This window comes from Hyaena hyaena, unplaced genomic scaffold (genome assembly GCF_003009895.1).
Source record: "Hyaena hyaena isolate Hyena2069 unplaced genomic scaffold, ASM300989v1 scaffold_53, whole genome shotgun sequence".
NCBI lineage: Eukaryota > Metazoa > Chordata > Mammalia > Carnivora > Hyaenidae > Hyaena > Hyaena hyaena.
Genome location: NW_024080686.1, coordinates 2,836,366 through 2,858,590, shown reverse-complemented (window position 1 = coordinate 2,858,590; position 22,225 = coordinate 2,836,366). Strand labels below are relative to the sequence as shown.

Below are 22,225 nucleotides of genomic sequence, written 5' to 3'. Positions count from 1 at the left end.
TCCCCTTCATCGTAACCCTAATGAGGGTCCACAGAGACTATTTCTCTGCTGTTTATTGCTGGGTGACCAGTAACATACGTGTCTTTGTTGAATGAATAAATGAGTAAATGATCCTGTCGGCTTCTGGACCACCTGTTGGATATGCTGAGAGCTGCACGAGCCGTCTCTTTCTGGCTCTCACAAAAGCCCTACTGAGAGGAGCTGAAGCTCAGAGACGTGAGTGAATCTGCGTACAGCTAGGAAAGGATGGGGTGAGGCGTGGAATGAGGTTCCTGTGACTCTCCTGCCAGCCTGTGCGGCGGTGTGGCCCGGACTGGCCTGCAAAGCTGAGCTCATAGCTCTGACTCTCGGGGGGCCCGCCCCCTGTCTTCACTTCATGAAGGCCCGACTTCATTTAGAGGCCAAAGTGGCAACTGCAATATTACAAGAGCAACCTTAGCAATCAAAGGGCCACTTAGGGGCCAGGAAGTTAAAAGTGGTTTCTCAGGGCTCCTGGGTGGCTCAGTCGGTTAAGCGTCCGACTTTGGCTCAGGTCATGATCTCATAGTTCGTGGGTTCAGGCCCCACATCGGGCTCTGTGCTGACAGCTCAGAGCCTGGAGCCTGCTTCGGATTCTGTGTCTCCCTCCCTCACCGCCCCTCCCCTGCTCGTGCTCTGTCTCTCTCTCAAAAATAAACATTAAAAAACAAAGTGGTTTCTCATTTCACAATAAGGCAAGCTTTTATGGAAACTAAGTGTTATCCCTGTGGGCTAACGACCAACCACCTTCCAGGTTTTTTTCTTTGGATGCTTTGCAAGTTTTTAATTACTCACGAGCATAAACCACCTAATTACAAATGGTGGCCTGTGGATTATGAAAACGGCTCCCAAACTGGCTTCCTTCCACCTTTCCTTCATCATACGGCTGCTGAGTCCCAAGTGCCACCCCCATCGTGCCCGTCATTGCTGGTGACTTCCCTGGTGCCCACCACACAGGGGACAGAATCAGAGGACGGTGGCCTCCGCCAGTATCTTCAATTCCAGTGAGTCCCAGAAGGCAGCAGAGGCTTAGTGACGTCTCGCTTTACGTTAGTCCAGACTCTACGCCTTCCCTGCTCAGCTCTCCTTCTCACCACACACCCACCTACTCTCTACTCATTACTTATTTTTCCTTTTATTTACCTCATAATTTCCACATCTGTTTCTGTCTTGCTTAGAAGGCTCTTCTCTGTTTCTGAACCCTACTGAATCCGACGGACCCGGGTCATATGCCACATGTCCTTTTCCTGATCCCCTTGCTAGAAGATCTCTAGCTCCAGGACCCTTCCATCCTCTTTGCATATAATTTGTGATTTTTTTTTCAGGCACTCACATTTCCTGAATCACAATTTTACTTGCGGGTTTTTTGGTATGTACGTTCATTCAACCATATGGTCGTGAAACAAACACCGAGTATCTATTCAATTACCATTTCTAAAATGTATTTTTTATTTTAAGTAGGCTCCACACCCAACGTGGGGCTTGAACTCATGACCCTGAGATTAAGAGTCGCGTGGGGCGCCTGGGTGGCTCAGGCGGTTAAGCGTCTGACTCTTAATTTTGGCTCAGGTTGCGATTCACAGCTTGTGAGATCAAGTCCCAGGTTGGGCCCTGTACTGACAGATTAGGATTCTCTCTCTCCCTCTCTCTCTGCCCCTCGCCAGCTCATGCACACATGCATGAGATGTCTCTCTCAAAATAAGAAAAATTAAACAAAAAAAAGTCACATGCCTCACTGACTGAGCCAGCCAGTGGCCCCCATTTGTGATTTCTTTTTTTTTTTTAATGTTTATTTATTTTTGAGAGAGAAAAAGAGAGAGACAGAGTGCAAACAGGGGAGGGCCAGAGAAAGAGGGAGATAGAACCCGAAGCAGGTTCCAGGCTTTGAGCTGTCAGTGCACAGCCCATGGGGCTTGAACTCACAAACCATGAGACCGTGACCTGAGCTGAAGTCAGATGCTTAATCGACTGAGCTACTCAGGCCCCCCTCCTCCATTTATAACATCTTGATTGCAAGCTCTGTGTAGGAAGAATCCATACTCACTGTCTTTTTGTAGCTGCCAAAGACCCAGCACAATGCTCAAGCTGAATTTAGATGGGGAGCAGCACATGGGGGACTGGACAGGAGGGCGGCCCAGAGGGGGAGGCTAGAGAGGTAAAACAGCACTAGCAAACTCAGAGAGGGGAGGGCATGGCTTCTTTTGGGAACAGTGTGTTCTATACGGTGTAAAGTCTGCTGGACCAATGTATTTAAAGAATGGAATGGTAGGAAAGGACTCTTCGCACGGTGGATGGTAAATGATGGGAAGTCACTAATTTACTCCAGATACATAACAGACCCATTTGGGGGGCTGTTAAAAACACCAAAAAGAAAAGAAAAAAAAAGAAAAAAAAAAAGAAAGATACTGCTCTTTTCATGTAGGTGAGGTAAGCACCTTGCTAAATATTTTGTTCAAAGCACCAGGGATCCAGAGCTCGGGAAGAGTCAAGCCCTTCAGTCAAGGAACAGAGGAGGGGGATGAGAGGCTTGGTGGATGGAGAAGGGAAGGAGGGATGACATTCCGCATGGGTGGAAATTTGCTTAACCAATGAGTGAAGAAGAGAAGAGCCAAGTCGGTTCAGTTTGAGAAGTAGGGAGGAGCAGGGAAAGAAACATCTGGAGGCTGAGGACACCTTGTCAAAAGGCCCAGATTCCAGGCTGAGGATTTCAGCGTAATCACAGAATATCCAATGGGTTTTTTGAGCAGGGAAATCTCATAAAGCATCCTGAGGACATTTCCATCTCACTAATGGGGAAAATAAGATCGCCAGAGATGACATCAAGGTCTCTCGCCAAACTGGTGGGACCAGGTTCAGAGCTGAGCTTTCCAGTTCTTGAGACCATTCTTCTCCAACATATATATGCGTATATTTTTGGAGTGACTTACCATTTACCTCCAAGTACACTTTCGAGCCATGACGAGCTTTATTCTCCTCTGAGTTATCATTCATAGCATACTAGTGAATAATTGGTCTTGGACGCATCCAGAATCTTTCATCTAGAGATCTTAAGGGGCCTTAACGACAATCAAGCTTCATTATTTCTGTTTTGTGTATGAGGAAACTGACTCACAGAGGACACAGGAATTTTCTCATTCATGCTGAGAGTTATTACCAGAACCACGAATGAAACCTAGGATGAAACCCTAATTCATAAACCATTAAACCGCGTACCCTTTATAGTAGTGGAGTTTACTATTATAATGACACCTTTGCACTGAGAGTTCATTCCTTTATTCTATTATTAAATCTTGGCTTATGTGGGGCAGAGTTGTTATGCAAAGTGAAGCGAGAAAAGTTGTTGCGTGTTTTGGTGATGCCCAGACCATTCAGAGTGTCTTGTTTTCATCCATCCACGCATCCATCCATTCATTAACTCATTGATTCATTCCATTATCATATATCTGAGTCCCTATTACAGCAACTGGAGAATGGGCAGAGTAATGGTACCATTAGCAAAAGGCTGTTTTGAGAAAGAAGTAAGATAATCTCTATAAAGCGCATTGTCTAGCACATGGTAAGCCCTTATTCAAAAGAATAATTATTGTCATTAAACAAGTAATTTCAAGTGCCACACGGAAAGACAAAATTAAAAAAGGGTTCTTTCACAGCCCTGTTTATGGGTGGAGAAGGTAAGCCTGTATCTGAAGGGTGGATTAATTCATGAGAAAGAGGTAGTGTCCTCAAATTAAAAACTGGAACAGAGAAGATGTGTCTCACGTAGACCAAATTGGGGTTCTTTGAGTTTGGACTACAAAGTGTGAGGAGAGCTGGGAAGGTACTGCTCGGTAGTGGATATAAAACTGACGCCAACCACTTAGAAATGGGCTGAGAATGAGGAGACACAGAAAAGAAACAGAGACAGGGGCACCTGGGTGGCTCAGTCGGTTAGGTGTCTGACTTTGGCTCAGGTCATGATCTCGCATTCCATGGGTTTGAGCCCGGCATTGGGCTCTGTGCTGATAGCTCAGAGCCAGGAGCCTGCCTCAGATTCTCTGTCTCCCTCTTCTCTAACCCCCTCCCAAAGTAAATAAATATTTTAAAAGTTTTAAAAAACCAGACAAAAATGCAGATGAAATGAGATGGAGCTGCTAAGTCTTGCACATCTACCTAGTGATTTATGTTAGAATCAAAGCCTTAGAGACTGATAGGCTGGCCTGTTTAAATTCCCTGTATTCTCTGTTTATTTTCCCAATACTCTTCCTTCATCTTGAACACAATTTTTGTCCAAGTTCCCACCTGTGCATCGGTGCTCAGAATATATCAGAGACAGTGTTAAAAAGGAGCAGCCAAGCTCAGATGGAGCCACAGAACAGCAAGAATACCCCCTGAGAAGTGAAAACAAAGGAGACCTTCTTTATGTGACTCATTTGGGATGGGTTATGTTTGATATTACTAGGAAACTGCCATTTCATGGAGCCTTTTGCAATTTCAGTCTTCTGTATGTCCTAAAAACTGGGTTTACAATCTTTCCCAGTCCGGACACAAAATCTAGAAGTTGTTAAGGAAAATGTTGATAGATTTGGTTTCATAAAAGATAAAAGTCTTGTGTGACAGAAAGTACCAAAGCCAAAACTGAATGACAAGCAACAGACTGGAAAAAATATTTGCAAACTATAACACAGATTTTAACATTATAATAAAAAGGGATATCTACATTAAAAAAAAAACTCCTATAAATCAATAAGAAAGCCCAATGGACAAAATGTATAAGCAGATAATTTCAGAAGAAATAGAAACACAAAATGCTCATCTTCAATAGTAATTAAGGGAATACACTGAAAACATGTCATTTTGTTTGTCCATCAGATTGGCAAAAATTAAAAAAGGTTTCTAACAGTGAATACTGGCAAATGTAAAGGTAGTTTTTTCTACTGACAGTGAGAATGTCAACTGGTGTAGCTTTATTTTTTTATTATTTGTTTTTTAAAATTTGTAAAAAATGTTTTTAAAATTTATTGCTGAGAGAGAAGCAGCATGAGCAGGGGAGGGGCAGAGAGAGAGGGAGACAAAGAATCCGAAGCAGGCTCCAGGCTCTGAGCCAGCCATCAGCACACAGCCCGACGCAGGGCTTGAACCCATGACCGTGAGATCATGACCTGAGCTGAAGTCGGATGCTCAACTGACTGAGGCACCCAGTGCCCCTTATTTGTTTTTAAAGTTTATTTGAGAGAGTGTGTCCATGCGTGCGTGCGTGTGTGTGTAAGTGTGTGTGCAAGAGCACAGGAGAGAGGCAGAGAGAGAGAGAGAGAGAGAGAAAGAGAAAGAGAATTACAAGCAGGCTCTGCACTGTCAGCAAGGAGCCCAACTAGGGGCTTGATCCCATGAGCTGTAAGATCATGACCGTCATGGCCTGAGGCAAAACCAAGAGCCAACCGTTCAACCAACTCAGCCACTCAGGGGTCCCATCAAAAGGTGTAGCCTTCTGTGTTTTAAGTTTATTTATATTTTGAAAGAGACAGAGAAAGCATACATAGGAGGGGAGGGGGAGGGGGAGAATCCCATGAAGGCTCCACACTTTCAGCACAGAGTGCTGAAAGCCAATACAAAGCCAATGTGGGGCTTGAACTCATGAAACGTGAGATCATGACCTGAGCCGGTATCAAGAGTTAGACACTTAACCTACCAAGTCACCTAGGACCCCTGGTGTAGCCTTTTTAGAGGACAGTTTGATAGAATCTATAACTATTTAAAGGATGCCTATCTTTTGATACAACAATTTCACTTTTAAGAATCTATGCTATTTGAGAAGGTCCACATGAAGGCGAAAAACACAAGGATGTCAATTGCAACAATGTTGTGACAGGGAGAAAATACTGGTAACATCTAGGCACCTCTCCTCCTCTAGGCACTTTGTAACAGACTATATGAGGAAACAGATACTGACACTAGGGTCTGGAAGAGACAGAATTTCAGTCCAGTTTGTCTCCAGAGTGTTCTTAACTACTATGGTCTCTACAGGAGAGTAAATAAAGTCTGGGGCATCCATACCACGGAATATAGTCCAGCAGTTCAAAAGGATGAGTTAGGTCTCTGTGTACAGCTATGGCGATCTAAGACATGTTATTAATTAAGGGAAAAATCAAGTTGTGAGAAAGACTATGATCTGATATAATACCTTCTATGTGGGAAAAAGGTACGTTTGTGTATAAATACAAATATGTATGTCCAAACATAAGGTAAAGGCTTTGAATGACAGGAGAATGAGTGATGTGTAGAGAGATTTGGGAGAGTAATTTTTTGAGGCATGTCTTATACATGTCTGGTTTAACTTTTATAAGAATGCATTTGTGCATTGCTTTGGTAAAAAAAAAAAAAGAATTGTTCTGTTGACCAAGGGAAAAAAAAAGTTTAACTCCTATTTACAGATCAGTCTTCTTTTCTTCCATGCGAACAACGGTGTAGGTCTTGGATAAAAATCGTCTACAGTAGGGCTTTTTCTAGCCTATTGGAGAAGGTGCCCATTGACTGTATCTTATGGATCACGACCTTTTCTTCTCAAATAAGGTTTTTACATAGAGCACTTGGGAACATGACTTCCTGTTAGCTCACGAAGCACCATAAAAATATATGGCCAGCCACTGAGAAATTAATTTGGAAACTGAGAGGCACGTGGTGCTCCGTTCGCTTTTCATATTTTATTGTCTTCAGGGTAAAAGATCTACAATGGTGGATTCTCTCTTATTTTGCTCCAGTGCACAAGCAGGGGCGTCTGGCGCGCTCTGTTTTCTTGGTGTGGTTGGGGAGGTAGGAATGAGTTATTCAACACTCAACAGATGTAAAAGACTTACCTTTTGACCAGAAGTCAGTGTGATTATCTGGGAGGAAAAGGCTGTACAAGATCTTCCAGGGCCTCTTCCTGCTTAAGTCCAAGTGGCTTTGACAAAAAGCAACACCATGTTGCCACTGGAGCATTTAGTGATTAAATTGCTACAAGGTTCAGGCTTTAGAACTCAGACTGATTTGTGAGCTTGATCTCTCACCGTCAGTGAGAAAAGTTCGAAAGATTCTTATTATTTAATGGGTAACAGATTGTAGCTTTTTTGGAGTGGCCCATCTAGCTGACTACAGTTTTCCAATTTTTGATATTTTCATGTGGTCTTAAGCATCTTAACAGAAAAAAAAAACCCTCTTATTCATTTGAAGACTGCGTTCTCGTTTCTGCAGGTGCTCGCTTTACATAGTTCTAAGTGGTGTGTACAAACTATTTCGTATGTGTTGTTCATTCAGCCTTATTTCCAATCCATCTTTTCACGGACTTGCCAAAATTTCATGCGCTTGACAGAAACCCAAAATACCTTCCAGGATTCTTGCTGTTAATGTGACAGAGCTTGGATTATTCTCCAACCGTTGGACAACTGGGCCCATTCTAGGTTTTGGTCATTATGAGCATTCTGAATAGCCCTGCTATAAACATCTTTATGCAAGTTCTCTCCCCATCCCATCCCTCCCCTCCCCTCTCCTGCGGATCATTTCCTTAGAAACGTATTTCCTTAAATGGGTTTACTGGGTCAAAGGGGCTCAATGAACAATTTTATAGCTCTTGGCACATATTTTTCAGATTGCGCCCAGAGTGGATCTGGCCAATGGCACGGGCCGCGAGAGGGCAGGAATGCGGAGGAGCGGCCCCTATAACCACCCCTCTTCCGTCCCCCCTCCCCCGCCCCCAAAGGCAGGGACCTGGAGAAGGCCTTCGGGTGGAAGCGTTTTTCTACCGCCCTCCGGTTCCCTTCCCGATCGGCGCTGCAGCCCAGGCCGGGAGACTGCTGGCGACGAGCACAAAGGTTTTCGGATTCCAGGGCTTGTGCCCTGGGGGCGGAAGCAACTCGTCCAAGCCCTCCGTCCCAGGACAGGGTTCCCGTTTCCGACCTTCCGACTCCCGCTGCACGCCCCCCCCGCCCCTCCCACTAAAACCTCCCCGGCCCCGGCAGGCCCCGGGCCAGCGCACGGCTCCGCGGGCGAGGGCAGACGCTGGCGGTCGCTAGTATGTCGGCGCGGGTGAAGCCAGGCCCGCATAGCTGCGCGCTGAGTCAGCGGGGGCGGGCCGGCCCCCCCCCGGCCCCCCAGCCCCAGCCTCCACGACCCCCCCCGGGCGCTGCGGCGGCGGCGGCGGCCGCCAGACCCCCGACTCCGCGGGGTCGCCCTCCGCGCCGGCGTCGGGCGGGAGCCGGGCGGCCGGAAGCCCCCCGCGCCGGGCGCGCTCTCCCCTCCCCCGGCTGGAGCCCGGCGGGTCAAGTGAGGCGGTGACCGCGCGCCCGGGAGTTTACCCTCGGAGAACTCAAAGGAGGGGGAGGAGGAAGCGGGAAAGGAAGGAGGCTCCAAAAGGAGAAACGCGGAGCGGCGCAGACGGGAGGAAACGAAAAAAAAAAAAAAAAATGGAGGCGAAGGGGCGACAGGAGGCGGAGGCCGGCGGGGGCGGCGGCGCGCGCGCGCGCGGGGGACGGGGCGGGGCGAGCGGGGGCGCGCGCCGGCGGCCGCGGCCCGAGGGGCTTGTGGGTAGCGGCTGCGCGCGGCCGGAGACGGGCGCCGCGCGGGAGTGTGTGAGGGGAGCGGGCTTGTGGGACCGAGGCGGCCGCGGCGAGCATGGGGGCGGGCTGGCGGCGGCGGCCGTAGGTGTCTGAGCCCGGGCTTCAGCCTCCCGGAGCCCCAGAGGGCGGGGCGGTCCGGGCCCGGCGGTGGCCGCGCCGCTTCCCCGCTCCCGCCCTCGGAGTCCTGAGGGAGCTCGCGGCGGACGAGCGGACCGGGCGGCGCGAATCTGACTGAGGGGCGGGGACGCCGTCTGCTCCTCGCCGCTCCCGGCCGGGCCGGGCGGCCCCTCGGACGGCCCCAGGCCCGGGCCCGGCGCCGAGACCCGAAGCCGGAGCTAGAGGCGCGCGGTGGGCCCTTGGCGGAGCCCCGCCCGGAGCCGGCGGTTCGGGGGAGGCGGGGGGGTGGGGGGACGGCGCTAGGCCCCGAGGCGCCCGGGCCGGAGCGCGGGGAGCGGGGGTGCGGGGCCGGGCGGCGGCGGCGGCATGAGCCGGCCCCCGGCGACGGGGAAGATGCCCGGCGCCCCCGACGCCGTGCCGGGGGACGGGGCGGGCGCCAGCCGCCAGAGGAAGCTGGAGGCGCTGATCCGAGACCCTCGCTCGCCCATCAACGTGGAGAGCTTGCTGGTAGGTGGCCGGGGCCCGGGCGCCCTCCCCGCTGTGCGCGCGCCTGCCCCAGACCCCCCCTCCGTGCCCACCCACCCGTGGGAGGGAGGTCTCGCCCCACCCCGCCCAGCTTCCGGCAGCCGGGCCGGGCCGGAGTTCCCGCGGCGGAGACCCACGTTTGATTCTTGCCTCCTGCCTCCCGGCGCCGGTGTCATCTCCGGCTGCCCCTTCCTCGGAGCCCGGGGAGGGAGCACCCCTCTTCTCCCTTCCCGCGGCGTGCGGTGCGGGGACGCGGGGTCGCTGCTCGGGCTGCTCCCCCCCATTCCCGGCGGGAGTACCCCCACCTGGGGTCGGTGACCAAGGGCGGTCCTCGTTCCCCCTTCAGTCGGCCCCCTCGAAACGCGTTGCCCGAGTTCTCTTGCGGGCTCAGTTGTCCTTGAACGCCGGCGGCCGCAGCGAGTGCGTTTTAACGTCTGGAAACGTAAGTGGCCGCGGTGGTTGAGCCCGAGTCCGCCTGGATTGCGGAGGAGGAGAAATCTCTCCTTTCCATTGTGTCTTTTTCCCAAGGCAGCCTGTGCAGTACAAACGGGGAACCACGTAAAGACCGTCGACTAAGAAAGGAGTCGGTCTGTGTCACCAAGTTGAAGTGCACCGTGTGTGTGTGTGTGTGTGTGCGCGCGTGTGTGCGCGTGTGCGCGCGCTTATTCCTTACTTCTGTTAGGGTAGACGTTGGTGTTTCACAGGCAGCTTGATGAGCGTGCAGCAGAGAGGCTGCTTTGTGGAGAAACGGGGTGCGGGTTTGGGCCCTGGGGGGGGGGGGCAGAAGGTGGAGAGGATGCCGCGGGTAGTCGGTGAGTCAGTGATGCCCCGGAGGACCGGAGTCCGAGCGGGCGATCTGTGCTCGGGTCCCCTAGGTGCTCGGATCGGCGCCCCGCTTCCAGAAGCCTGGCGCGCCTGCACGCGGAGAAGGCGGTGTCCCTCCCCAGCCGGCGGTTCACTGACTTTTCTCCAGAAGTCACTGGTTACCCTTTGAGGTTTCTGGCATCGTTTTCCGAGTGACTCAGTGCCGTTTGGCCAGAGCTTTTGCAGGAACTGAGTGGAGCGCGTCTGTGCAGTGAGCACGGTGCGGCGAGGGACCGTCTCCTGTCAGACGCGTTGGGCATCCGCCTCGAGTTGGGAGCTGGGTGTGTGTTTTCACAGCCCGGGGACGGTGTAGGATCGGTTGCATGAAGGACATAACGTTTCCGAGGCCAAAGCAGAGACTCCGGGCTTCACGGCCAACGTTTTCACTGTGGTGTTCGGCTAGCAAAACTTTGACCTAAGGCCAGAAAGTTCGGTTAAAAATAGTACCGCAAATCTCAGGCATTCACAGGTCCATGTGCAATCCCAGATCGAAAAGCTTTGCACTTCGCTTTCATTTGTTGGGTCTTTACTGATGTTAATTACAGACGCTCAGGTTATTTTGAGCTGGACCCTAAGCGGTGTGTACCTGTAATGTGTTCATAACGTTCCGGTTTGTTTTTTTTTTAAAGTATTTTCTGGGTTATTAAAATGAAGGCTGTTTTTAAAAGTGAAACTTTACACGTTTCACCAACAGTTGGGTCCATTCATCTGTGGAGAGCTCAGTACTGCCAAGACTTTACACCTTTATCAAGGTGTCGCACTGTTGGTGTGAGAGTTGACATCAGAGGCTGCTGACTGCGCACATTTTGCTGTTGCTGTTTTGTTGATTGAATGTTACGGTTCTGACTTGCAGTAGATCTTACCAGGCCGAAAATTGCCCCTTACTCTCCTTTGGAGCAAGGTGGCAGTGCCTCTTTTGCCGATGATGAGCTGAAAAAAACAAATTAACTGTGTTGTAGTAAGTTGGTTTTAAATTACGTGTATTTTATTGTACAAAACAGAATGAGTTCTTTTTTTCCCCTCTGGTAACGTAAAATTTACCACCTTAACCATCTTTAAGCATACAATTCAGTGGCATTAATTACATTCACGTTTTTGTACCACCATCACCACTATTCTATTCATTTCCAGAAAGTTTTAATCTTTTTAAACAGAAACTCAGCGAATCTATACAAGAGTGTTATAAAGCCATATTTCTTGAAATACTCATGATATAATGGTTGGGATTACTTTAAAGATTTGAAGCCTTACGGTTTAGCCTGCATGTCACAGTTGATCATTGTTTTACTGAATATGGCATTTCTTTTGGTTTTATTATAGACCGTAGTAGTTTTCTTTAACAGAGGAAAAAAAACTTAAGGAATATAGTCTGATGAAAACACAGCCATGGGTCTTAGTTAATTCATTCAGGAGTTCAGAGAGCACCATTATAATTGTGGACTAAGGCGACAAAAGTATGAAGCTGAAATATACCAGAAGTTACTGTATACTTATTCTTAGAAGGTAAAACGCTGTAGGAAAAAATGTTAGGTGAGATTACATGCAAAGTGCTTAACTCAGTGCTTGGTACATAGCCCTGCTCGTTAAATTTAGCTCACTTCTGCTTGCATTTAGCATAGTTAATTGCTTTAAGTTTCCTGCGAAAAGGAAAATGATTTTATTGGCAACTACTTCTTGCTATATAATTTCGAATAAGTAGCATTATAAATTGAATTAGCCATCAGAAGAGTGCTAGCATCATCAAGCATAGGTAAAGCTGGATTCTAAGATGACATCAGTGTTAAAAGGTTAAATTGTCTTTTTCTCTCTTGCTTTACATAGGTCCTTAAATTAATCAGAAGAGAGTGTATCCCTTTTGTGTTTGCTTATTGTGGGCTGCTTGGTATTATTTAAAAATAGAGTTTTGAGAGAGGTCTGTTTCTGTAATACTTTTTTTGGGGGGGGGAGGGACTTCAGTGGTAAGCTTTTGCAGTGTTTGAAACTTTTTGGTAAACACCCATGTTTTGTTGTCAGGACTCAGCTTCTCATACTGCTTTCCCAAATAATCTGGTAAAAAGAATTGTACTTTAGCGTTATGCTGGAGAGATTTTAGTTTAGTTTACTTTGTAATCTTTATACCCAGTGTGGGGTTCAAACCCATAACCTCAAGAACTACCAACTGAGCCAGCCAGGTGCAGCTGGAAGGATGTCTTTCTTTTTTTTTTTTTAAATTTTTTTTAATGTTTTTTATTTATTTCTAAGAGAGAGAGAGAGAGAGAGAGAGAGAGAGAGCGCATGAGCAGGGGAGGGTCAGAGAGAGAGGGAGTCACAGACTCTGAAAGAGGCTCCAGGCTCTGAGCTGGCAGTCAGCACAGAGCCCGACGCTGGGCTCGAACCCACGAACTGCGAGATCATGACCTGAGTGAAAGCCGGACGCTTAACCGACTAAGCCACCCCGGCGCCCCTGGAAGGATGTCTTTCTTATGCTCTGTGCTTTGGGTTTTGATGTGTTTTATTTTTTAAAAGAGTAGATGTTTATAATTGTAGGATTCAGGCTTGAGTAAACTTAAGACTGGTGTTGATGGGGAAAGGTGATTAAAATTTTATTTATGAACTTGAGTGGCTTAGAATACAAAATACCTTATTTGATTGATTTCATTATAGCGGTAAACTGTATGAAAATATTTACCACAGTGCTTAGATTTCAGTTTGGTACTGGTTATCTGCCTAATTATAGAAAAATTTTATGTGTATTTTTTCCCACTGTGTAATAAGTGCAACTATTACAAAGATATAAAAGTGAAGTGGAATAAACATTGAAAAGTTGTTTTGTACATGTACTTTTGTGAAATAAAAGTTGGGCACCTTTAGCATAAATGGGATTACTTTACTTTAAAACTTGCATTTTTGGGGCACCTGGGTGGCTCAGTTGGTTTAGTGTCCTGGACTTCAGCTCAGGTCTTGAACTCGCGGTCTGTGGGTTCGAGCCCGGTGTTGGGGCTCTGTGCTGACAGCTCAGAGCCTGGAGCCTGCTTGGGATTCTGTGTCTCCCTCTCTCTCTGCCCCTCCCATGCCTGTGTGTGCATGTACGTGCGTTCGCTCTCTCTCAAAAATAAATAAACTTAAAAAAATCTTTAAAAGTTAAAAAAACTTGCATTTTGATGATTATGAAAGAAAATGAATTAGCTGGAGAGGTTTCAAAAAGTAATTTATGGAATTTGCTGTTTAGGTGAAGTTGAGTGTTTTTGAAAGTACGGGTTCACAGTCCCTCACCCACAGTTCTGCTACATGTAAAGAACTCTCAAAACCAAGTTTTTGGTAAAAGTTACTTGATGGTAACATCTGACCTGATCTGATGTTAGAATATTTATAACTGATTCGTCCCTCTTGGTGTAAATAGTAATAGCTTTCCTTGGGGAAATATTAATGTGTTTGATTTCAGGGTGCTAACGCAGACATACAAGAAGGTTTTCAAAAGGGTACTGTATATGGTATATGTAGTTTATTACCATTCTAAAATCCAAAATATTCTGAATTCAGAAACATCTTGCCCTAATATGAGGGTAGTGTAGACGTCTATACATCTTAAATACTGTAGTTGTAAAGAAATTGTGAATATTTATCTCAAAATTGAAGTTGTTTTGGTTGAGTCATGATCCCATAGTTCTCTTTCCCATTTTGAAATCTGAAATATTCTAAACATTAAGAGAATATAGCACGCAAATATAAATTATGAACCATAAAAAACATCCAGGAAATCACTGCCCAATTTAATGAACCAGAACACTAGCGTTTTGAAGTTACTGTGGGTTGCTGCTGCTTGAGCAGTCTTTCTGTGTTCTCTCCTGTTAACCTTGAAAGTTTTTTTTTATCATTTCTTTGTTTTATAGATTACCACATTTGTATATTTTCCTAAGCAGTACTGTTTAGTTTTGTGTATTTTTTAACATTAAGAAAAGGTTAAAATTTATATAGTGTGTTTCTTTGTGAATTACTTTTTTTCAGTCAGAAGTTTTATTTCTAAGATGCACACACATTATGGTTTATTCATTTCAGTGCTACGTAAACTGAAGTGTATTGCTCCAATCTATTTGATGAATATTTAGATTTTTATTCTTTTCTTTTCTGCTGTTATGGACATTGTTGCTGTGAACGTCACTGGAGTCCACGTGAAGGAGTAGGCTATCTATAGGCTAGGGTATATATTTATTTAGGAGTGGAATTGTTGGGTTTTAGGCTATGCTATTTTCAACATAACAAGGCAATGGGTAGAGTTTAAGTTTTCCCCAACATTTTGTTTTTAAATATTTTTTTAATGTTTTATTTATTTCTAGGGGAGAGAGAGAGACAGCGTGAGCAGGGGAGGGTCAGAGAGAGAGGGAGTCACAGATTGAAACAGGCTCCAGGCTCTGAGCCGGCAGTCAGCACAGAGCCCGATGCAGGGCTCGAACCCACGAACCGCGAGATCATGACCCAAGCAAAAGTCGGACGCTTAACCGACTAAGCCACCCAGGCGCCCCTTCCCCAACATTTTATTATGGAAAATTTCAAAGTATAATAAAGTTGAAAAAATTGAAAGTGAACATCTGTATACTTGCCACCTAATTAATATTTTGCTGTATTTGCTTTTTTATATCTATTCCCTTATCCATTTGTCAGTACATTTTTTTTTGTTTCTGATTTAAAGTTGTGGCTATCGGTATGCTTGTCGTTTAAATACTTAAGCATGCATTTCTTTTTCTTTTTCTTTTCCTTCTTTTTTTAAGTTGGCTTTGCGCCTGGCATGGAGCCCAATGTGGGGCTTGAACTCATCACCCTGAGATTAAGACCTGAGCTGAGATCAAGAGTCAGATGCTGGGGGCGCCTGGGTGGCTTAGTCGGTTAAGCGTCCGACTTTCGCTTAGGTCATGATCTCACGGTTCGTGGGTTCGGGCCCCGCGTCGGGCTCTGTGCTGACTGCCAGCTCAGAGCCTGGAGCCTGTTTCAATCTGTGACTCCCTCTCTCTCTGACCCTCCCCTGCTCACACTGTCTCTCTCCCTCTCTCTCTCTCTCCTAGAAATAAAAACATTAAAAAAAATTTTAAAAACTGAGGTTCTGTTGTGTACCNTTAACTGACTGAGTCACCCAGGCGCCCCTGAATAAGTTAAAAAAATTTTTAAAGTACAGTTTCCCCCACAATGTGAGGCTTATACTCACAACCTCAAGATGAAGGTTCGCGTGCTCTACTCACTGAGCCAGCCAGGCGCCCCAAGCATGCATTTTGTTAAGTAGAGCTCAATATTTGTTTAAGCTTTTTAAAGATTAAATTTACATACAATGAAATGCACAGATCTTAAGTGTACTATTGATGACTTTTGACAAATGTACACACCTATGTAATGCAAACCCGTATCAAGATACAGAACATTGTTACCAACCCAAAAATCTTCCTTATATGCCTTTTCAGCTAATTCCACATCCCATTCCCTTAGATTCTATCACTCTTCTGGTTTTTTTTCTACTAAAGATTACTTTAGTCTCTTGTAGAACGTCATATAAATGGAATCCTATGTAATGTGTACTTTTTTGTATCTGGCTTATTTAGCTCAGCATAGTGGTTGAGATTTATCCTTGTCATTGTGTATATCGACAGTTTGTTCCTTTCTTATGACTGAGAGCAGTATTCAGTTACATGTATAAACCATAGTTTGTCAGCCATCTCCTGTTAATAGGTACCTGGGCTATTTTCACTTTTTGGCTTATATGTAATATACTTTGGCTCTTTTTTTTTTTTAAGTTTATTTATTTATTTATTTTGAAAGAGAGCATGAGCAGTGGAGGTGTGGGGGCGGGGGGTGAGAGAGAGAGAGAGAGAGAGAGAGAGAGAGAGAGAGAGAGAGAGAATTCCAAGCAGGCTTCTTGCCACCAGCACGGAAGTCTGACGCTGGGCTCAACTCAAACAGTGAAATCATGACCTGAGCTGAAGTCGACAAACACTTAGCTCACAGCTACCCAGCTGTCCCTGTATACTTTGACTCTTAATAAAGCTTGCTAAGGACAATCTTATATTAAGTCTTTATGAGGACATGTTTCATTTCTTTTGGGTAGGTACCTAGTAGTGGATTTGCTAGGTCATAGGATAGGTGTATGTTTAATTTTTAAGAGCGGCCAGAGGTAGGTGTGTGGTTAATTTTTAAGAGCTGCCAGACTGGGGCGCCTGGCTGCTGGTGTAGGGATTATTCAAAAATAAAGTCTTAAAAAAAATTCCAGATCTTTTTTCAAAGCGGTCATATTATTTTATACTGAGCATTCCGGTTCTTTCTCAGCATTGATTTTTTTAAATTATGCTATTTTATTTTTAAAATTTATTTTATTATTACTTTTTATATGTTTTATTTATTTCTGAGAGAGAGAGAGAGAGACAGAGACAGAGAGACAGCATGAGCAGGGGAGGGTCAGAGAGAGGGTGATGCAGAATCTGAAGCAGGCTCCAGGCTCCAAGCTGTCAGCACAGAGAGCCCGATGGAAGGCTTGAACCCTCAAACTGTGATCATGACCTGAGCCGAAGTCAGGCACTTAACTGACTGAGCCACCCAAGCGCCCCAACACTGAAGTTTTTCAATTTTAGCCACTTTGTGGGTGGGTAGTGGTACCTCATTGTAATTTTAATTTGTATTTCTCTGATAACTAATGATAATACTTTTTCAGGCACTTACTAGCCATTTGTGTACCTTCCTTTGTGAAATATTTGTTCAAATTTTTGCTCATTTAAAATTTTGGGTTGTTAGGGAGCCTGAGTGGCTTAGTTGGTTAAGTGTTGACTTTTGATTTTGGAGTCACCATCTAACGGTTTGTGGGATCGAGCTTGATGTTGGGCTCTGCACTGATAGCTGGAGCCTGCTTGTGATTCTTTCTTCCTCTCTCTTTCTGCCCTTCTCCCTCACAATCTCAAAATAAATAAACATTTTAAAAAATTGGGGGTTCCCCCTTTATTTTTATTATTGAGTTACACAAGTTTTTATGTATCCTATATACAGTTCTTTGTTAAATATGTTTTGCCAATTTTTCCTCTAGTCTGTAGCATTTTTTTTTTCCGTTTTAACCAAGACCTTTTTATGACTATTGCTTTTTCTACGCAAGAGGCTTGCTATCCCCCTGTTACAAGGATATTCTTTTTTGCTTTCTTCTGGAAGTTGTATAGTTTAACTTTTATGTTTAGGTCTAGGATACATGTGAAGCCAATTTTAGTATATGTTGTGAGTTAGGGGTCAAGGTTCATTCCCCCCCCCCCATATTTCCCATACCCAGTTATCTAGATTATCCTGTACCATTTTTTTTCAGCTTTATTGATATATATCTGACATACAACATTATATAAGTTTAAGGTGTGCAATTCATACATGTAGCTATTGCCAAATGTTTACCACGGTAAGGTTGCTTAACACATCCTTCACCTCATGTATTTATCATGTGGTTGTTGCTATTTATATCAGCGTGAGAATATTTAAGATTTTTTTTTAGTAGCAACTTCCAATTGTACAATACAGTATTGTTAACTATAGTCACCACCAAATTCACCAATTTTTAAAAAAATATTTTCTTGTTGGATGGCTTTGGTGCCTTTGTCAAAAATGAATTTACTGATAGGTGAACTTTTTTGTCTATTACTTAGTAACCACATTAAAGTGTTAGATATTGTTCTCTTATTTAACTCATGCTCTATATTTATGGGTCCTATTATTTAACCCATGCACAGTTTATTTATTTTTTAGTTTTAATCTTTTTACCTGAAGGAAATGGGTAGACAGCCATAGTTGAAAAATCTAGATTTTATTTTTTTGAAGGGAAGAAAGATATAAGCGTTTTTAAATATAAAAATAGTATATTCTTATTGTAGAAAATTTAGGAAATAAAGGTGTAAATTCAAATAACAGAATGTGAGGGCAATCTGGCCGTGACATCTGTCACCCCGTTGATCTCCAGGGTTGAATTGGCTGATCTGGCTGGCGAGGCGGGTGCGTCCCTCCCTAAGTTGTGTGCTCGGTGGTCAGAGAGGACGACCTTCCCGATAGAGGAGGACCATTCTTTGGTCAGGGGTATAGGAGCAGCTGCGCTCCCCTGCTAGCACCTCCAGACAAGCTCTCAAATAACACATATCGTCTCCCCACATAGAGTTAAGCTAACATTTCGGTATAATCTGTGTAAAAAACTAAAATATAAAAAAGTAGAATTACATCGTATATGAGCTTTGTTACTGTTGTTTTTACACTTATTGAAGCTTTGTATAATCACATTTATCAGTCTTCTCACTCAAGAGTGATTTCTGACTTAGATGTTATGCTTGGACATCCTCCATCAAGATTATGATATGATATACCTGAATCGTCTCTTAGTACTCTAGTGATTTTATTTTTATTCCATTTGGAATTCTGTTGGAAACTGTGAAGTAAGGGTACAAAGATTTTATCAGGAGGTTTATCTTAAGTATTAGAGCTCCCAAAATAATAATTAGAAGCCTTTGTTTATATCTCTGTATTCCTTTTATTTTACTTTTAAACGTTTATTTGTTTTGAAAGAGACAGAGAGAGCATGAGCAGGGGAGGGCCCAGACAGAAGGAGAGAGAGTCCCTAGCAGGCTCCACATTCCGTGCAGAGCTGGATGTGGGGCTCACTAGCACAGCCTTGAGATCATGACCTGAGTCGCAATCAAGAGGAATGCTTAACCCACTGAGCCACTCAGGTGCCGCTATATATCTTTGCATTCTTGTCTTATACCTTTCTATTTGGGGAGTTGGTGCTTGGGAGAAGAGAGACGGTAATGATTATAGATTTGGTTTTCATTTGGGTGCCTTGAGTGTTTTCATGGGAATACTTACTACTGCAGAACTATACTTAAAAATCCTGTTCTGTGCTGACATTCAAAAAATATATCTGTAAGCTGTTAGTGATAAGGGTTACTGGTGAAGAGAATGGGGATGACTTAGGGCAGCTTACCACTTTCGAGAAAAAACCCATAAAAAAAACATTTTCCATTGGCAAGTTAGCCTATTATATGGAGCTTAATATTTAAATTAATGTGAGATCATGGTAGCATTTAGGACTCTACTAAAACTGTCTCTTCTTTATCCTTAATTGCAGTATTCTTCTCTTTCATCTGTACTTTTTTCTTTAAAAATATGATTGAATTATGGAGATACATTTGTAAATTCTGCAACTGGGAGTCCCAGATGACCCTTGTTCATCTTTTTGGAAAGCATTTGGATCATAATAGTTAGCATTTATTGTGTTTTCTCTCTCTCTCTCTCTCTCTCTCTCTTTCTCTGTGTGTGTGAGGGAGAGAGACACACACACACATACACAAAGGAAGTATTGAGATTCATTTTTGGGTCATCTTTGATAATATTTTAGGGGAATGTTTCCCTAATTTCAAGAATGATTTTATGGTTTGTTGCTTTATTTTGGTAAGGTAGGAGTTGTTTGTTCAGATATCTAAAGTGCTTTATACATTTTTTTGTTATAGTTAATTATCACCTATTATTCAATATCTGATTTCCTTTATTCTCTAAGAGTTTAGACTTTTTTTTAGATATAAAGCAACTGATAGAAATTTTCTTTATTTTCAAGAGATTATAGATTTGGAACGAATTTTAGCACTTAGTTATTAGGGTTGGTTTTCTGTGCCTGCAGATGCACAGCGGAGCCTCCTCCTGCAGTGCCTTAGATGGAAACAATAGAACAGGGTTGGCATTATCGTAATTCCCTGCATGGTTATGATACGGAATGCTTAGTATGCTAAGTGTTGTCTTCTCCTTTCTTTAATTTTTAATGTTTACTTTTGAGAGATAGTGCAAGCCGGGGTGGGAGGGTGAGGGGGTGAGGTAACAGAGGATCCAGATTAGGCTCCGTGCTGACAGCAGGGAGCCTGATGTGGGGCCCAAATTCACAAACTATGAGATCTTGAGCTGAAGTCCGAGGCTTAACCGATTGAGCAACCCAGTCGCCCCCCCCCCCAAGTGTTTTCTTATATATTTCCTGGTTTTTGAGTTTACTTAATGAACAGAATATAAACTCTTTTAGCACATGTGTCTTTTTAGTCTTCCTATTGTTGTGTCCTGTAAATATTTGTCGAATGAACTAACAATTTTCTTTTAAGTTACAGGAGTGATAATTTGTAGAAATATATCCCTGTTTAAAGAGATATTAAAGTATTCCCTAAATAAACATTTTGTTACATGTTCCTGTCACTTATTTCTTACTCTTTATGGGAAAGAAGTAAACAGCCGTATATGCAAAGAGGATAAATTTAAATGGTAAAATTAATTGGAGGTCAAGCAGGAAAAGAGAATAATGATTTGGACATTTTTTGGATTGTGGGAAAACAATTTGGTTTGGAAAGGATTTAAGCTAATTTTATTCAGTATTTTAGGTGAAGTTAAAGACACTTCATGTGGGCTGCATAGCCTTTATCATTTATGATGTTTCTTCTGTTTCCCCTACCCCCTAACTTTTCTTCTGGTAAAATATATCCAGTTCCTTCTTGTATAAATCGGTGATACCTACGTTGAAACAGTGCTTCATGAATGAATAAGGGCAGATGAAATGTTGGTGAGTGTGTTCACAGGGTGAAATTCTTTAAACTAGTATATTGGCCATTATAAATAGTAAGACAGTATTGATAGAATTAAAAGAAAACCGAAGGGCATAAGAAATTTTGATCAGGGATCAGAGTGTTATTACTAGTCACTTATGAATGAATGTTTTGAAAAATTTTCAGATATTATCAAGCATTCTGATTACTAGCATTTTTATTTCATTTAAAAATGTTTATTGTTTGTAATAATCTGTTCTTTAGTAAACCCAGATGCTTGATTTTTGTTGTTCCTTTTGCACTGTATTTAAAACAGCTATAGAAAAAAAAAATGTCCAGTATGGTTTTTCTTCTGTGTCGAGTGGTGGCCGTCAGCAAAGGAGAGCAATGTACAGTATCTTACTTGTAGTAAGTCCTTGATAATTGTTGGTTGAATGATAAGTCCAGGCTGCAGATATAGTGCAGTTGAGAAGACGTATTTCAATCTCTTATTTGCTCTTAGAATAAGCTGTGAAATAAAAGTCTGACAGTTGAGAGTGGTTAGCAGGTGTTGAATACAGGTATCATTGTTTACTAGATTTATTAGTTTTTTTTACTGAGGTATACTTTACATAGCGTAAAATCCACCCATTTGTAAGTATACGGTGTACTGATTTTCAGTCAGTTTATAGAGTTTTGCAAACATTATCACAATCCATTTTCATTAACCTCCCAAAATTTCCTTGACCATGTTTACAGTCAGTCCTTTCTCCCAGGGAAGTTAGCCACTGTTGTGTTTTCTGTGTCTAAATTTTTCTTTTTTTGGAAATTTCATACAAGTGGAGTCATACAATATGCAGTTATTTATTTTGGCTTCTTTGACTTACCATAACATTTTTGAGGTTTATCTGTGTTGTAGCATATATTAGTATTTTATTTTTTTCTTAAAAGTTTGTTTATTTTGAGGGAGGGGAAGGGGCAGAGAGAGGGAGCCACCCAGGCACCCCAGTAATTTGTTCTTTTTAATTGCTGACTAATATTCCATTGTATAGATATGCCATATTTTGTTTATGAATTCACCATATGTGTAGACATGTGTTTTTATGTCTCTTGGCTAGATTTTAAGGATTTGGATTGCTGGGTCAAACGGTATATTTATACTTAAGTTTTTCTTTTTTTTCTTCTTTTACGCTTGATCTTTTTTTTTTTTTTTTTTGAGTTTATTTATTTATTTTCAGGGTGGGGGGAGCTTGAACAAGCAGGACGGGGAGAGAGAGAATCCCAAGCAGACTCCATACCGTTAATGCAGAGCCTGATGTGAGGCTTGAACTCGAGATCATGCCATGAGCCAAAATCAAGTTGGATGCTTAACTGACTGAGCTACCCAGACGCTCCTCTTATACTTAAACTGTTAAAAAACTGACAGACTTAGGGCGCCTGGGTGGCTCAGTCGGTTAAGCCTCCAACTTTGGCTCAGGTCATGATCCCACGTCCGTGGGTTCGAGCCCCACATCGGGCTCTGTGCTGTCAGCTCAGAGCCTGGAGCCTGCTTCAGATTTATCTCCCTGTCTCTCTGCCCTTCCCCTTCTCATGCTCCTCTTTCTGTCT

General features: G+C 43.8%; 1 protein-coding gene across 1 annotated transcript in view; it reads left to right on the top strand.

The window, feature by feature from the left end:
- The first annotated feature begins 9,068 nt into the window (after window positions 1-9,068).
- ROCK2 (Rho associated coiled-coil containing protein kinase 2) overlaps window positions 9,069-22,225 on the top strand; it is a 133,766-nt gene continuing 120,609 nt past the window's right edge. The window contains exon 1 of the mRNA XM_039231051.1: window positions 9,069-9,209. Within this exon, the coding sequence (XP_039086982.1) occupies window positions 9,069-9,209 (141 nt within the window). The remainder of the gene's footprint in view (window positions 9,210-22,225) is intronic.